Source organism: Psammomys obesus, unplaced genomic scaffold (assembly GCF_907164565.1).
Source record: "Psammomys obesus unplaced genomic scaffold, mPsaObe1.curated_primary_1811, whole genome shotgun sequence".
In the NCBI taxonomy this organism is placed as follows: Eukaryota; Metazoa; Chordata; class Mammalia; order Rodentia; family Muridae; genus Psammomys; species Psammomys obesus.
This window is the reverse complement of record NW_026591872.1, coordinates 5,409,400-5,427,766: the sequence shown is the minus strand read 5'-3', so window position 1 is coordinate 5,427,766 and position 18,367 is coordinate 5,409,400. Positions and strand designations below refer to the sequence as shown.

Genomic DNA, 18,367 nt, shown 5'->3' with positions numbered 1-18,367 from the left:
AGGATCAGATGAATGGGGAGGAGGTCCCCCCTATCAGTGGACTTGGCAAGGGGCATGGTGGAGATGAGGGAGGGAGGGAGGGAGAGAGGGAGGGAGGGAGGGAGGGAGGGAGGGAATGGGAGGGAATGAGGGATCGGGACACGGCTGGGATACAGAGTTAATAAAATGTAACTGATAAGAAAAAAATAAAATTAAAAAAAGAATAAATCAGAAAAAAAGTGGGTACTAGACCTATAAGATAGGATAAAGATGCGAAAATCTGTACACCATAAGAAGATAAAGAAGAAAGAGGACCTGGGCAGTAAGATGATCAATACTAACTTAGAAAGACAAATGGGATGGACATTGGAAGTAGGAGAAAACAAGTAACAGGACAGGACCCTACCACAGAGGGCTTCTGAAAGACTCTACTTAGCAATGTATCAAAGCAGATGCTGAGACTCATAACCAAATCTTTGGCAGAGTGCAGGGAATCATATGAAAGAAAAGGGAGTTAGTATGACCTGGAGAGGACAGGAGCTCTACAAGGACCAAATATATCAGGGCACAGGGTTTTTTTATGAGACTGTTTCTCCAACCAAGAACCATGCATGGATATAACCTAGGACCCCTGCTCAGATGTAGCCCATGGTAGCTCATTATCCAAGTGGGTTATCCTAGTAAGGGGAACAGGAACTATTTCTGACAAGAACTCAATGGCTGGCTCTTTGACCTCCTCCCCACCTCCCGAGGGAGGAGCAGCCTTGCTAGGCCACAGAGGAGGACATTGCAGCCAGTCCTGAAGATACCTAATAAGCTAGGGTAAGATGGAAGAGGAGGAGGACCTCCCCTAGCAGTGGATTTGGAAAGGGGCAGGGAGGAGATGATGGGGAGAGGGTGGGATTGGGAGGGAACAAGGGAGGGGGCTAAGACTGGGATACAAAGTAAATAACCTGTGATTAATATACAAAAAATAAAATTTATTATAAAAAGAAAAAAGAATTTTACTCTGGGCTTTAGTTATCACATAGTCTCAATGTTTTTCTTCCTAAATGACATTGCCTTCTTCTCAGTATCCTTTGGTGGTGCCTTCTTTTCTTCATGATATTTTATACATTATTTTTATTAGAAATTAATAAATTCTGTTTATTTCATAATAGCCTACTTAGTTTTTAAATCTGTGAATATTTCAGAGGTTCTGTGTAAGAGTATCTTTTATTTACTGGAATTAATTGTTGTCTCAGAGGCTTACTGCCTCTATCTGCTAACCTAGTCCTAGTCTTGGAGGCATCTAGACTCTATAAAATCTAATCTAGGCCTATAATATTTTAAATTTATGAGATTTATTGCTGAATAAAATCACCCTTTCTAGCTCTTTCTGAATTGCTTCTGACTGGTTCAACTTAGCTGTCTGGCTCAAAACTCCTTTCCAAGCTGATTTACTCAACCTGGCTTTACTAGGCTTCTGATTAAATTTTCTGCTTAGCCTCATACTAACTTTGACGGTATCTTCTAATTTTCTGCTTTCTTCTTATTCATTGGTTACTTCTTCCATTCTCTAGCTTATTCTTTCTCTGCAACCTGTCTCTGTACAACTGTCCCAGGAAAATGGCCTCCTTCCTTTCTCCCTCTGCACTCCTCTCCTAAGTGTTCTTTTTTTCTGTCTCTTCTAGTGAGAATTGGGCATCTGATATCTCTGTTACTTTGTCCCTCAATTACACATCACTTCCTTCTACAAATGAACTTTACCTTCATTGTTTGGGATTAAAGGTGTGTACTACAGGCATGTCCTTATTACAGCCAAAGGGAATAATGTGTGTGACATGTCTGCATTCCAGGCAGATCACACAGACTTAGGTCTTCTGATATGATCCCTTGCTGCAGCAGCCATGTTTCTGGATTAAAAATCCTCTGCAGTTCTGCCATTGCATGTCTTTGGGGGGGTAACTATCTCCATTACCTATATAATGAAGGCTGTCAAATTTGTATCCCCAGACCTCGCCTGACCTACATATATATTAAAATAATTAACTGATTTTTCATATGATTCATTATATGTATCATAAAGAAATACTACTGGTGTTCTTCTTGTGATTTTCCAAGCATTTTCCATTTCATAAATAGCAGCATTATCCATTCATATATTTAACTTCTCTTTTATTTATCATATCTAAAGTTGAGAAACTCCCATTACCTATAGCACTAAAATATATCTCAAATCAGTCCACTAGACATTTGAAATGTACATATTATTCCACATGGTATATACTTAACACAAGTCAGATAGAGCATGCTGATAAGTTGTTCAAAGATATTAAGCAGGGATATCAGTTATTTTTTATAATTTTTATTTTTTATTTTAATCACAGGTTATTTACTTTGTATCCCAGCCATAGGCTCCTCCCTCATTCCCTCCCAATCCCACCCTCCCTCCCTCATCTCCTCTCTGCCCCTTTCCAAGTCCACTGATAAGAGTGGTCCTCCTCCCGTTTCATCTGACCCTAGCTTATCAGGTATCTTCAGGACTGGCTGCAATGTCCTCCTCTGTGGCCTACCAAGGCTGTCCTCCCTCAGGGGGGGGGGGTCAAAGAGCCAGCTACTGAGTTCATGTCAGAAATAGTCCCTGTTCCCCTTACTAGGGTACCCACTTGGATACTGAACTACCATGGGCTACATCTGAGCAGGGATTCTAGGTTATATCCAGACATGATCCTTGGTTGTAGAAACAGTCTCATAAAGGGCCCCCATGCCCAGATATATTTGGTCCTTGTGGAGCTCCTGTCCTCTCCAGGTCATACTAACTCTCCCTTCTTGCATATGATTCCCTGCACTCTGCCAAAGGTTTGGTTATGAGTCTCAGCATCTGCTTTGGTACACTGCTAGGTAGAGTCTTTCAGAGGCCCTCTGCAGTAGGCTCCTGTTCTGTTACTTGTTTTGTCCTACTTTCAATGTCCATCCCATTTGTCTTTCTAAGTGAGGATTGATCATCTTACCCCGGGTCCTTTTTCTTGTTTATATTTTTTAGGTGTACAGATTTTAGTATGTTTATCCTATCTTATAGGTCTAATACCCACTAATAAGTGAGTATATACCATGTGTGTCTTTCTGCTCCTGGGATACCTCACTCAGGATGATTTTTTCTAGATCCTACCATTTGCCTGCAAATTTCATGTTTTCCTTGTTTTTAATTGCTGAGTAGTATTCCATTGTGTAGATGTACCACAATTTCTGTATCCATTCCTCCATTGAGGGGCATTTGGGTTTTTTCCAGGATCTGTCTATTACAAATAAAGCTGCTACAAACATGGTTGAGCAAATGTCCTTGTTGTGTACTTGAGCCTCTTTTGGGTATATGCCTAGGAGTGGTATAGCTGGATCTTGAGGAAGCACTATTACTAATTGTCTGAGAAAGCACCACATTGATTTCCAATGTGGTTGTACCAGTTTACATCCCACCAGCAATGGAGGAGTATTCCCCTTTTCTCCACAACCTCTCCAGCTGGAGATATCAGTTATTTTTGCCCCATATTTCAAATCCTCTACATTCCATCAATCCAAAGCTTGCAAAAAATGTAATAATAATCCGAAGGCTTGGAAGATGGCTCAAAAGATAAAAGGCTTGCTCTGTAAAAAATGAGAACTATAATTTCTATCTTTAATCCCACATAATAAAGCAGGGTAGGTATGCTGGTTTACCTGTGACTACAGTTCTCTGGAGGCAGGTTCAGTAAGAGACTCTTCCTCATTGAATAAAATGGACAGCCATCAAGAAACACTTGACATCAAACTTTGGCCTCCATGCATAGACATAAACACATGCATATATACCTGTACACATGCAAACACACATATGTGAACACACATGTAGCACATACATACAGAAAATAAACAATAATAAATCAGTGAACAAATCAATCCATATTTTAACAAATCTACAGATCTACTAAATCTACAGGCATTGCTTTATCATAAAGATATTGTGCATCCTGAAATTTTATCTTGATATCTATGGAATTCATTAATATTATGTAACTGAATAACTCTTAATATAAAAATTAATTTCAAATTTTAGACTATGAAAATGGCAACTCGACTTCCAGAATACTCTTTTTTCCTTTCAAGGATGTCTGACCACAAAACACCAAACATATTGGATTTCTTCAATAAACTTTTGTCCCTTCTCTTCTGGCAAGAGAATTAGATAAGAAAGAAGCTTGCATGATTTGATGTTGCTTTATCTACTGTCAAGATTTTATTAATATTCAACATTTCTCATCAAAAAGTAAAGGAGACAAAGCAGACAACTTTGGCAAAGCCAGTACACACCATCATTATATTGGCTAAACACTGAATATCATTTGAGGATAAGAAGGCCATGTACTTTAATCAACAAGGAGTCGTTTAATACGCTTAAAATAAATGCAGATATTGATTGTGTGATCAGTGAAAACAGTTGATTGCTGTCATTGGGAACTTTGCCTTTTTGTGTGTTTTGAATTTTATTATGTTAGTTTCCTTCCAATATTGTCTTCTTGAGTACTTCCTGAACACTTTTACTGTGTCATCATCCACTGTGAATTCATATTATCTGTGATCCTAATAAATTTTTAAGGAATTATTTCAGACACTTGTTGGACATAATTTTTTTCTAAGTCTTGATAACATTATCATTCTATAGAATTCTTAAAATCAATTTGACCTAAATTCATTTTATTCATAGAGTCTTAACTACCTTCTTTGCAAAGTTCCATGTATTGTACTCGGGTACAAGAAATGTTTCTGATATTTTGTTTATGTATTTTAAAATGTTCATAAACATTTCATTTAAAGTATCAGTGTTGCCTGTGTTGTTTGTTCATTCTGATGACTTTAGGGAAAAAAATGGTTGTTGACTTTAACTAAATGTGTTAACATGAATTCTTTGAATTTCTACAGAGCTCTGTACCATGGAGTGTGGTAGTCATGGGGTCTGCTCAAGAGGAATATGTCAATGTGAAGAAGGCTGGGTAGGACCAACATGTGAGGAACATTCCTGTCACTCTCACTGTGCTGAGCATGGCCAATGCAAAGATGGAAAATGTGAGTGTAGCCCCGGATGGGAGGGCGACCACTGCACAATTGGTAAGTATCAGTATATTTTCATTAAAGTAAGTTGGGCTAGTTAAAAAGTAAGAGCATTCTAGTGAGTCAGTTGCCAAGATATTCACAGAATTTGAAGCTGGAGAAGAGGGGGAGGAGAATATTGGCTATAAATTTTTATGTTTCTTCTTTGATAGTATTGTAAATATTTCTTTCATCAGGTCTTTTCTTATTATTTCAATGTTCCTTATATTTTCTGCTTTCAAACACTTTGAGTTACTCGAAAGATAATACATTGGAATAAAGTATCATTAGTTAATAAGTCAAGTGTTTTTTTTTTTTGATAATAGCATTCACTGTCCATTTTCCTTTTGAAAAGTATAAGTTATTTTTGTTGGAAGCATCTAAAGGCAATTTCATTAAAAGGGAGTCCTTGAAAAGAGCCCATTTGACATTGTTAGAAGCTGTCTTTAATGTATACAAAAAAGACCCTCCCGACCTATTATCAATAGAATATCTGTGTGGAATTGTCCATCTTTATTAAGTAGTACAGAGTTTGTACTGAAGCATTCCCTTTTTTTCATAACCTTGTCATCAGTTTCACACATTTTCAAATCATAGTTAGACAGGACACTCTGTAGGAAAAGGTGCCTATGTAATATTAACATGTTGCATGGTATGCATAGTATAAATGAGATTACTAATATTTAAGGTTTCTGCTATAAAATAGTTTATCTTTCAAAAAAATCTAAAACCTATTACTTGTGTACATATCTGCCACAAAGGTTTCTTCTATTTTTCTTAATTGTATTTATTTTGGTTTCTGTGATAAAATACATTGATAAAATCAACTTGGGTTACAAAAAGTTTATTTTAACTCACAGTTCCAGGTTATAATACATCATAGAAAAGAAGTCACAGTGGCAGGAGCTATTATGCAAATCACTTTAATAATCAGTAATGATGCACAATAAATGTATGCATGCTTGTACTGAGCTCATTTTCTCCTTCCTTCTATAGTTCAGCATCCCCTGCATAGGGAGTGGTACTACCACAGTATGTCAGTCTTCCCATTTTGAATAATATAATCACAATAATCTCCTATAGACATGCTTACAGGCCAAACTTATCCAAACAACTCCTTATCAACATTCTTCCCAGCTAATTCTAGACTGTGTCAAGTTATATTCAAAACTAACCACTGTAAATATACAATAGAATAAATACAATTATACAGTTCCCATTGTTCTACTAAGGAAATGGGTCACAGTGTTCCACTGGATTTTCATGACTATACAAAAAATGTGCACCAACCAAAGACAAGAGTAATCTTTTGTTTTGATGATTTATTTTTATTTTTGATATAATTTTTTTATTTTTATATTAATTACAGTTTATTTATTTTCTGTCCCAACTGTAGCTCCCTCTCTCATTCCCTTCCAATTCCACCCACTCTTTCATCATCTCCTCCTTGCCCCTCTCTAAGTCCACTTATAGGTGAGGTTCTCCTCTCCTTCCATCTGACCCTAGCTCATCAGGTCTCACCAGGACTGGCTGCAATATCCTCTTCTGTGGCTTATCTAGGCTGTTCCTCCCAAGGGGGCCTGGGGAGGTCAAAGAGCTAGCCTTTAAACAATATATTTTACCATATTCTTTCTCCTCTCCTAACTCCCTGAAAATCCTCCCACCTCTCTACTTACACAGTTTCATAATCTTTCTCTCTTATAAGAAAAACAAAACAATACCAAAAAGATATAAATAAACATATACACAAAATATATGTTTGCCAACTAATCCTGAACATGAGTTTACCTTTAGTAAATTTTATGAGATACAATTCTTTCTCAGATTTTTTTTCCTAGTAGACTGTGCCATGACTTTCACTTTTAGGTAATATTATGTTGTTATAATGGTTAGAATCTGTCAAACAATCTGTAATATATACTAGTCTTCTATAGTAAGTCTTGTTCTATGACTATGGAAATATTTAAGATTCATTTAAAAAATATGGGGAGGGGTGATTTGGATGCAATTTAAGTAATTACATTGTGCACTACAGTGAGGTTATTGCCTTCACATGAGATGATTTAAATATTGTGATAATTATTAAAGATAGTTGCTCCACAACTCTCTCCTAAAGATATCCCAAATAAGAAGATGTAGTTAGTGCTCTTTCATATAAGTCGCTACTGAAATGTAAAAAAAATGCAGTTCTTATACTTTAGTGAAATATGAGGAAAACTGTTTTAAGGAAAACTGATAGAGTATCTTGCAGAAAAGACATTAATAACTTTCTTACATAAAATATTATTGACAAAACACACAAGCCAATGTACTAAGTTTTGAGCTATATATATTTCAACATCTCATAGTTTGCTCTTCTCCTTCCAGGCTACAGATGGTAAGCCATGATTATATGTTGTATAATTCTGGTCTCTCAGAAATTTATTCTATCATTCTCCCCCTCCCCCTTTTAGCTCACTACTTAGATGCCGTTCGAGGTAAGACTTTTTCTTAAGAGCAGAAATGTGCTTTTGAAAGAAATGTGCATGTGGGAGAACAAAGGTAGTGTTTTAGTTTTAGTTGGTTGGTTGCTTAGTTAGCTTCTCTCTGTTTTACTTCGGACAGTTTTATCTCAATGTAATACTGTTTATACTAATGAGGTTAGAAGATAACTTGTTTTTCTAGCATCCAAGTCACCATTGCTACAATATAGAGTAGACTAGCTATTTTAAGGCCTCTTTTTCTTTGTTCTTTTGTAGAAAACTGTGGGGTAGGGTTGCACATACACACATCTATATGTACATCTATATATAATTACTAATTAAACTAGGTTGAGGTAGACAGATAAAGTATTTTTCAAAACAATATATATCTCTGTCCATATATATTTTTTTGGTCATTCTAAGTACCTTATCCTCTATCACTCCAGGGATTTGCCTTTGATACAGACAACAAGTGATTTTTTGTCAAATACGTAGCGTTTTTGTGTTCCAAATAACCTTGTTTTATTTTTCTACAATGAGCACCCATAAGAATAAAAGAAGAAAAATTCCAATTTTAAAGATATGTAGATTCATTCTATGCAATGGCTTAGTGATATGATACCAATAATATTTATTATTTCTACGAGCCATGTGCTATTTTAAAGTTTTGTTTCCTTGGAAAACAATTTGGAAAGAAGATGGGCTACTTCTATGATATTCTAAAACTTATGTTTACATTTATCCTTCTGAAATATTCTTTTGAAGACATACATTAAAAAGAATGTTGATTGGATTACCCTTAATAAAAGCCAGGTCTGGTCTTGAATAACTATTGAGAAAATACTCAAGATGTATATTAATTATAATAATAATTACTATTAACATATATATTATTGTGTCTATATATCTGGCAGTGATCACTTAGAACATCACAGTTTCTTTTTGATAGAGTGTAACTCTGACGTACTAGTAAAAAGAGCAAAACACTTTTTAGGAGGAACTAAAGAAAAAGAAGCTGAATTCTAAAGAAGCATTATTTTCTGTATTTGTGCTTTAAAAACTATTTAAAAGCTATTTAAAAATCTATACTTTCTCTTGAGTATATTTTTCCAGTTACTCTCTAGAATTCTGAAAGTCTATGTATGGCATCTTCTAATCCCATGAACATTTTCTGAGTGCTTAGTATTCTTATTATAAACACAATAATATGCTTGCTTTTGCAAGAGATATCACAGAAGTAAAATTTCCAGTGCTTTGCCCTCAGATCAATAATAATCTTGAAAATCTGAATAGATGCAAGTGAAGTGTAGCACATTTTAAGGAATAAGAAAATACACAGTGCTGTGGTCTGAATTATAAACCATCTTACCTATGTCCTGAAGCACTAGATCACATGGGAAAAATCATCAGGCTAGACGTGGTTGAAAAAAGTTTCTTTTCATAGAAACTGCTGTCTTTCTCCAACTTATTGGCCATAACTAGATACAGGATCATCTATCCAGTTTTGAAAGAGATGAGGAAGTACATTTTTTCAAAAAGAAACAAAAAAACATTTCTTGTCCCCACTACAATTTTCTTCCTATCTGAACCAGAGGTTGGGAATTGGGTTTAGCATTAATAACACTTAATTGGCTCTCTAAGGGAAAACATTGCAAAGTCAGGGATAACAAGTTCCCTGGGAAGGTGTTGCAAGTAAGCAAGCTCCTCTTGCATTTATTCAGCACCACACCTGAACAGAGCTCAGATGATTAAATTCTTCCCTGTAGGCAGATACATCACTTTTAGCCAACCCCACCCATTCTGATGGTTCTGTGATTGTTACCCTCTGCTGTCTGTTCAGATGGCTGTCCAGGGCTCTGCTTTGGAAATGGAAGATGTACCCTGGATCAAAATGGTTGGCACTGTGTGTGTCAAGTTGGTTGGAGTGGAACTGGCTGCAACATTGTCATGGAAATGCTTTGTGGTGACAACTTGGACAATGATGGAGGTGAGTTATTTACAAAATGTTCATGTAAGAAAGCAATAGACATACATCTAGTACTAACCAACTTGGACAAGGGCAAAAAATTAGACTCTTAAGTACCAATAATATTGAGGTATATGGAGTTGCACTATTTTTAATTTCAATAACATTTTAAAGATATTATTTGTAGAAAAGTATTATGTCTGGACAATACCCCCAAATGTTTTGCATTTATTATATCTAATTTAATTGTAACACATAAATAGATACAGATATTATGTCTCAAAAACTAATAAAACATCATGTTTAGCTTTTAAATACAAAAATTTATTAGAAATTGTCTTGTACCCTCTAAATGTCATTAAGTGTTACTAAGAAGTAGAGACACGAGAAAGAGAGCTCTAAATAATCAAGAACAAAAAAGTTTCATTTTGTGTATATACAAAATAATTAGCATCTGATAATGCTAGTGTGATAATTTAGCACGACATAACTTTTTAAACTTTCTGCACAAGAAAACAGGAAATCAACAACAAAATCCCTTTCTAATTACAGTACCTTAGGTAAAAGTGAAGTAGATTATTAAATGTGGGCCTACTTTTTGTATTTGTAAGACAATTACATTTGTTATAATTTCTATTCAAATGAAGAGCTTAAATCCATAAGAAATCGGTTAGGTATTAGGCATTCACATGGTTGTAACATTTTCTTTTTTGAATTGGGAAGATGGATCAGTTGACAGGACCCTCCTCCCAGAATGCAAAGATATGGAATCCCTGGAGCAGTTTCCTTAGCTAAACTAGCCTGCACTGCTAAGCACTGGGTTGGGTGAGAGACTCTGCCTCAAGAAATAAAATGGAGAATAATCAAGTCAGCTTCAGTCCTCCACATATGTGCATAAACACACACATGCTCATTCATACACATATATGTGCCACCCATATGTTACAACATGTATACACACGCATGCACACCATACACACAAAAACACATGCAAAAGAATTTTTTTTCTTTTATGTTATGTATAGGAAAACTAAAATAGAATTGATAACAAGCAATAAGTGCATAGAATACGGTTACATATATTAAATGAGATAATTTAAGTCACCATGTGAAATGTAATGGAGGACATGACACAGACACACACACACACACACACACACAGAGAGAGAGAGAGAGAGAGAGAGAGGAGAGACAGAGACAAAGAATGGGAGAACTTCCTAAAAACTTCCTAAAAACATTATTTCCTACCTATATAAATTGAGATTGTTTTCAACTTATTGATATATAGATCACTGTCTTGCTGAATTTTGGGTCTATAAGATTCACCTTTAGTTCCTTTGTCTTTGTCTTCATTATATACATGTTTTCTGATATGCCATCTCTTCATTTTTTAAGTCTTGACTCAGCCACATATTCCATAAAATCTCTAAATTCTGCCTCCTCAGTTTCTCCTTTTGTTTATAATAGACACCATAAAAAACACATTTAATTATATATTTTTCTGTTTTCTTCATACATGTCAGGGACCATACATATATTTGTCAAATATAATTAATAATAGTATTTAACTTGTATGCAGAATTTACGATGAAGCAAGCAATGGAATAAGAATCTTATATGAGATATATAGTTTAACCTCTTTGGTGTAAGAAACTCAACTGATGATATTTAAAAATTATAAAAGTAAGCACATAAAAATAAATTAAATTTATAAAGATTATATAACAAGGAACTGAGAGGTATTAGTGTAATCATGGTGATCCACCTCATTGGTGAAACTGATAGAGATTTCTTATCTGTTGTATTGATTGAAAGGTTATGTTATCAAAATATATTAACAACCTATGCATGTATAATTTCTGGTTCAATTAATGTCAAGCCAAAATAAGTATCCTGACTTTGCCAAATAATAAAAATAACGGAATATTTAATTATCAAGCATCTTTATGGCTTCATGGTCACATCAAGGCAGCCAAAAATGTTTAATGAATGTATCAATTAAACATGAATGAATTACTGGATTATGAATTCTCAATATCTATGAAATGTGTGGGTACAAAAAACAGAAGATTTTATTGACTGTTCATTGACCTTTGAACATTGCTAAAAACTGTGTATCTACAGGCAAATTGAAAATCGAAAACTTAAAAAATGGCGAACAGAGCTAAATAGAATTCTCGACAGAGGAATATCGAATGGCAGAGAAACACTTAAAGAAATGCTCAACCTTATTAGCCTTTAGGGAAATGCAAATCAAAACGACCCTGAGATTTCACCTTACACCCATCAGAATGGCCAAGATGAAAAACTCAACTGACAACACATGCTAGAGAGGTTGTGGAGAAAGGGGAACCCTCCTCCACTGCTGGTGGGAATGTAAACTGGTACAACCACTTTGGAAGTCTATCTGTTGCTTTCTCAGACAATTAGGAATAGTGCTTCCTCAAGACCCAGCTATACCACTGCTAGGTATATACCCAAACTTTGCTCAAGTACACAAAAGGGATATGTGCTCAACCATGTTTATAGCAGCTTTATTTGTAATAGCCAGAACCTGGAAACAACCTAGATGTCCATCAACGGAGGAATGGATACAGAAATTGTGGTATTTTTACACAATGGAACACTACTCAGCAATCAAAAAGAAGGAAATCATGAAATTTGCAGGCAAATGGTGGCATCTAGAAAAGATCATTCTGAGTTGATATATCCCAGAAGGAGAAAGACAAACACGGTATATACTCGCTTATATAGACCTATAAGATATGATAAACATAATGAAATATATACACCTAAAAAAGATAATCAACAGAGCGGACACGGGGTAAGATGATCAATCTCATTTAGAAAGACAGATGGGATGTGCATTGAACATATGACAGGAGTCTGCCGCAGAAAGCATCTGAAAGGATCTACCTAGCAGTGTTTCAAAGCAGATACTGAGACTCATAACCAAACCTTAGGCAGAGTACAGGGAATCATATGAAAGAAGGGGAGTTAGTATGATGTGGAAAGGATCAGAGCTCCACAAGGACCAAATATATCTGGGCACAGGGTCTTTTCTGAGACTGACACTCAACCAAGGACCATGAATGGATATAACCTAGAACCTCTGCTCAGATGTAGCCCGTGGTAGTTCAGTGACCAATTGGTTTCCCATAGTGAGGGGAACAAGAACTATTTCTAACAGGAACTCAATGACTGGCTCTTTGGCCTCCCCACCCCCCAAGGGAGGAGCAGTCCTGTTTGGCCACAGAGGAGGACCTTGCAGCCAGTCCTGAAGGGTCAGATGAATGGGGAGGAGGTCACCCCCTATCAGTGGACTTGGAAAGGGGCAGGGTGGAGATGAGGAAGGGAAGGTGGGATTGGAAGGGAATGAGGGAGCGGGATACAGCTGGGATACAGAGTTAATAAAATGTAACTAATAAGAAAAAAATAAAATTAAAAAAATAAAATAATAATAAAAAAAGGAAATCGAAAGCTTGATAAGGGTTCTGCATAGATTATGATTGTCTCTTTAGGGAGTAGGGTTAGACACCTCTGTGAGAGTTTCAATTATCATTTTTCCTTTAGTGGTACTAAGATGATTTTGATGACAAATGTAGATTGATCTTTATTTTTAGATACAAAATTAGATGGAATAACTACTAAAAGTCCCACGACTAGGATTTTAGACCAATAATTCCAGTTCTACAATGTTTATATACTAATCCAAAGAATACATTAAATGTCTTTCATTTGGTGATCTCAGTTTTCAAGATTCTCAAAATGACAGAGGATATTTAGCTGACTGTGACTAATTATGAGAATCTTGGTCTGTATATGTCTTTTAATTAAATCAAAAAATTCAATTGAACCTTCTTGAAAAAAGTAAGACTAATTTTTAAAATACAATTCTTTTTAATTAATTAATTATAATTTATTCACTTTGTATCCCTTGTCTCCTCCCATTCCCAGTTTCCATCCCTGTCCCTTCCCCCCCCCGAAGCCCCTCCCCTATTCCACTGATAGGGGAGGACCTCTTCCCCTTCTATCTGATGCTAGCCTTTCAGGTCTCATCAAATTTGGCTTCATCATCTCCCTCTTTAGCCTGGCAAGGCTGCACTCCCAGGAGGAGTTGATAAAAGAGCCAGCCAATGAATTCATGTCAGAGACAGCCCTTGTCCCCAATACTAGGGAACCTACTTGTTAACTGAGCAAAAGGTCTAGGTCCACTCCATGCATGGTTCTTGGTTGGAGTATCAGTCTCTGCAGGGACCACTGGGCCCAGGTGTTTTGGCTCTTTTGTTCTCTTTGTGCAGTTCCTGTCGCCTCCATGTCTTTCTATATCCTTCTTCTTCCATAAGGTTTCTTGCACTCTGCCTAAATTTTGGCAATGAGTCTCAGTATCTCCTCCAATACCCTGATGGGTAGAGTCTTTCAGATGCCCCCTGTGGAAGGCTCTAGTCCTATTTCATGTCTTCTGCTACTTCTGATGTCTGTTTGCCCTTCTGAGTGAGGTTTTAGCCTCTTCCCTAGGGTCCTCCTTGTTGTTTAGCTTCTTTAGGAGTATAGATTTTAGAATGTTTATCCTATATTGTATGTATAATATCCACTTATAAGTGAGTTTATACACTGTGTGTCTTTCTGCTTCTGGGATACCTCACTCAGGATGATCTGTTCTAGTTCCCAACATTTGCCTGAAAATTTTCATGATTTCCTTGTTTTTAATTGCTGAGTAGTATTCCATTGTATAAATGGACCACAATTTCTGTATCCATTCCTCGATTGAGGGACATTTGGGTTGTTTCCAGATTCTAAGTATTATGAATAATGCTGCTATCAACATAGATGAGCAAATGACCTTGTTGTATGGTGGAGCATCTTTTCAGATATATGTCTCAGAGTAGTATAGCTGGATCTTGAGGTAGCACTATTCCTAATTTTCTGAGAAAGCACCATATTGATTTCTAAAGTGCTTTCACAAGTGTACACTCCCACCAGCAATGGAGGATGATTCCTCTTTTTCCATATCCTCTCCAGCATGTATTCTCACTTGAGTTTTTGATCTTAGCCATCCTGATGGGGGTAAGGTGAAATATCAGGGTTGTTTTAATTTGCAATGTTGATCATTTCTTTAAGTGTTTCTCTGCAATTCGATATTCCTCTATTCAAAATTCTGTCTTTAGCTCTGTACCCCATTTTTTAATTGGATTACTTGGTTTGTTTGTGTTTAACTTCTTTTTTTTGTAATGCACTTTCTATATATTTTTTTAATTTTTTATTAATTACACTTTATTCATTTTGCATCTCCCCATAAGCCCCTCCCTCCTCCCCTCCCGATCCCACCCTCCCTCTCCTTTCTGCATGCATGCCGCTCCCCAAGTCCACTGATAGGGGAGGTTCTCCTCTCCTTTCTGATCTTAGTCTATCAGTTCTCGTCAAAAGTGGCTGCATTGTCCTCTACCGTGGCCTGGTAAGGCTGCTCCCCCCTCAGGGGGAAGTGATCAACGAGCCTGCTCGGTGTTTAACTTCTTAAGTTCTTTCTATATTCTGGATATTAGCCCTCTCTTGATGAAGATCTTTTCGCAGTCTGTAGGCTGTCATTTTGTTTTATTGGTTGTGTCCTTTGCTCTACAGAAGCTTTTCAGTTTCAAGAGGTCTCATTTACTGATTGTTGATCTTAGAGCCTGTGGTGTTGGTGTTCTGTTCAAGAAGTTGTCTCCTGTGGCAACGAGCTCAAGGCTCTTCCCCAATTTTCTTCTAACAGGGTTAGTGTGTCTGGCTTCATGTTGAGGTCTTTGATCTACTTGGATTTTAGGTTTGTGCTAGGTAATAAGTATGGATCTGTTTGCATTTTTTCTACATGTAGACATCCAGTTAGACCAGCACCATTTGTAGAAGATTCTATCTTTTTTCCATTGTATGATTTTGGCTTCTTTGTCAAAAATCAATTATCAGGAGGTGTGTGGGTTTATTCCCGGGTCTTCCATTAAATTCCATTGATGCACCAGTCTGTTTCTATGCCAGTTCCATGCAATTTTTATTACTCTTGCTCTATAGTATAGCTTGAGATCAGGGATGCAGCTACCTCCAGAAGATCTGTTATTGTACAATCCTGTACAAGCAATTCTGGGTTTTTTGTTTTTCCATATGAAACTGAGAATTGTTCTTTCAAGTTTTGTAAAGAATTGTGTTGGTATTTTGATGGTAATTGCATTGAATCTGTAGATTACTTTTGGTAGGATAGCCCTTTTCACTATGTTAATCTTACCGATCCATGAACATGGGAGATCTTTCCATCTTTTAATATTTTCTTCAATTTCTTTCTTCAGAGACTTGAAGGTTTTTTTTGTTTTGTTTTGTTTTTACAGGTCTTTTACATGCGTGGTTACAGTTTCACCAAAGTACTTTATCTTATTTGCAGCTATTTTAAAGGGTGTTGTTCCCTTAATTTTTTTCTGAACCCTTTTGTCTTTTGTATATAGGAGGACTACTGATTTTTTTTTTTAGTTAATTTTGTATCCAGCCATTTTGCTGAAGGTGCTTATCAGCTGAAGAAGTTCTCCGGTAGAATTCTTTTGGCTCATTCATATATAATATCAAATCATCTGCGAATAGTGATATTTTGACTTCTTTTTTTCAAATGTGTATTCTCTTGTTCTCCTTTATGATTCTGTTTTAAATTGATTGATTATATATTACCATTTATTCACTTTGTACCCTGGCCCCTCTCCCTCCGTCTTCTGTCCCTATCCCTCTCCCCTAGTTCATTGATAGGGGAGGTCCTACTCCCTTACTAGCTGACCCTAGATTATCAGGTCTCATCAAAGCTAGCTGCATCCTCTTCCTTGTGGCCTGACAAGGCTGCCCCCTCCACAGGGGAAGGTAATCTAAGATCCAGCAACTGAGTCCATGTCACTGAGTCCAAGTGACAACACATCCTGGAGAAGGTGTGGTGAGAGGGGAACCCTCCTCAACTGCTGGTGAGGATAAAACTTGTACAACCTCTTTAGAAATCAATCTTGCACTTTCTCTGAAAATTGGTAATAGTGCTACCTCAAAATCTAGCTATACCACTCCTGGGAATACATCTGAAAGATGCTCAGCCATTGAACAAGGACATTTGCCCAACTTTGTTCATAGCAGCTTTATTCACAATAAGCAGAATTATTGATTCTTTGTATTGTTGTATTTGCTTCTAAGTTTGATTGATTTTTGTTTGGTTAGTTGGTTGGTTTTTTATTTTTTTATACATGTATTTTAATTTTATTAGCATTTATTAATTGTATAAAATAATGGGTTTTATTATGACATTTTATGTATGCTTATAAAATGCTTTGATCATTTCCTTTTTTATATTTTTATATTTATTTTTCATATTTTTATTTTTTATATTAATTACAGTTTATTCACTTTGTAACCCAGCTGTATCCCTCTCCCTCGTTCCCTCCCAATCCCACCCTTCCTCCATCATCTCCTCCCATGCCTTTCTTCAATTCCACTGAGGTCCTCTTCCCCTTCCATCTGACCCTAGCTTTGCTCTATCTGCATGTATACCTGCACACCAGAAGAGGGCAATAGAGTATATAGGTGGTTATGAGCCATGATATTGTTGCTGGGATTTGAACTCTGGACCTCTGAAAGAACAAACAGTGCTCCTAACCATTGAGCCCTCTTTCCAACCCCTACTCCTATTTATTGATTTCAGCCCTGAGATTGATTACTTACTGCTGTCTACTCCTTTTGGGTGTGCTTGCTTCTTTTTGTTCTAGAGCTTTCAGGTGTGCTGTTAAGTTGCTAGTAGGAGATATCTATATTTTTTTTATGAAGGCACTTATTGCTATGAACTTTTCTCTTAGCGCTGCTTTCATTGCATTCCATAATGCTGGGTATGTTATACATTAATTTTCATTGAATTCTAGAAAGTCTTTAATTTCTTTATTTCTTCCTTCATCCTCCAGTGGTCATTAAGTAAGGAGTGGTTCAGTTTCCATGGGTTTGTAGGGTGTGTGTATGTGTGTGTGTGTGTGTGTGTGTGTGTGTGTGTGTTGTTGTTGTTGTTGTTGTTGTTGTTGTTGTTGTTTCTGTTGTTGTTGGAGTCCAGCTTCAATCCATAAAGATCTGATAAGATCAGGGGTTATTTCAGTTTTCTTTATCTGTTGAGACTTGCTTTCTGTCCAAGTATATGGCCAATTTTGGAGAAGGTTCTGTGAGGTGCTGAGAAGATATGTTCTTTTGTGTTTGGGTGAAATGTTCTATAGATATGTTATGTCCTTTTGATTCATAACATCTGTTAGTTTCACTATTTCTTTGTTTATTTTCTGTCTGAATGACCTGTCCATTGGTGAGAGTGGAGTGTTGAAGTCTCCCTCTATTAATGTATGATTTAAGTTTTAGTAATGTTTCTTTTATGATAGTGGATGCCCTTGCATTTGGGCCAGAGATATTCAGAATTGAGACAATACCTTGTTGGGTTTTACTTTTGATGAGTATGAAATATTCTTCACCATCATTAATTTTGGTTGTAAGTCTATCTTATTAGATGTTAGAATGGCTACTCCAGCTTGCTTCTTGGGTCCACCTGTTTGGAAATCTCCTTCCAGCCCTTTACTGTAAGGTAATGTCTATCTTTGTTGCCAAGATATATTTCATATATGCAGTAGATCCTGTTTTTGCATCCATTTTGTTAGCTTGTGTCTTTTTACTAAGGAATTAATTCCGTTGATGTTGAGTGATACTAATGATCAATGATTGTTAATTTCTGTTATTTTGATGATAATGGTGATAGTGGTGGGTTCTCTCTCTCCCCCTCTCCTTCTCTCTCTCTTTCTCTCTCTCTCTCTCTCTCTCTCTCTCTCTCTCTCTCTCTCTCTCT

General features: G+C 36.4%; 1 protein-coding gene across 1 annotated transcript in view; it reads left to right on the top strand.

Moving 5' to 3' along the window:
- Tenm1 (teneurin transmembrane protein 1) overlaps positions 1-18,367 on the top strand; it is a 1,167,432-nt gene that overhangs the window by 960,564 nt on the left and 188,501 nt on the right. The window contains exons 13-15 of the mRNA XM_055612144.1: positions 4,915-5,100; positions 7,536-7,559; positions 9,385-9,531. Of these exons, the coding sequence (XP_055468119.1) occupies positions 4,915-5,100; positions 7,536-7,559; positions 9,385-9,531 (357 nt within the window). The remainder of the gene's footprint in view (positions 1-4,914; positions 5,101-7,535; positions 7,560-9,384; positions 9,532-18,367) is intronic.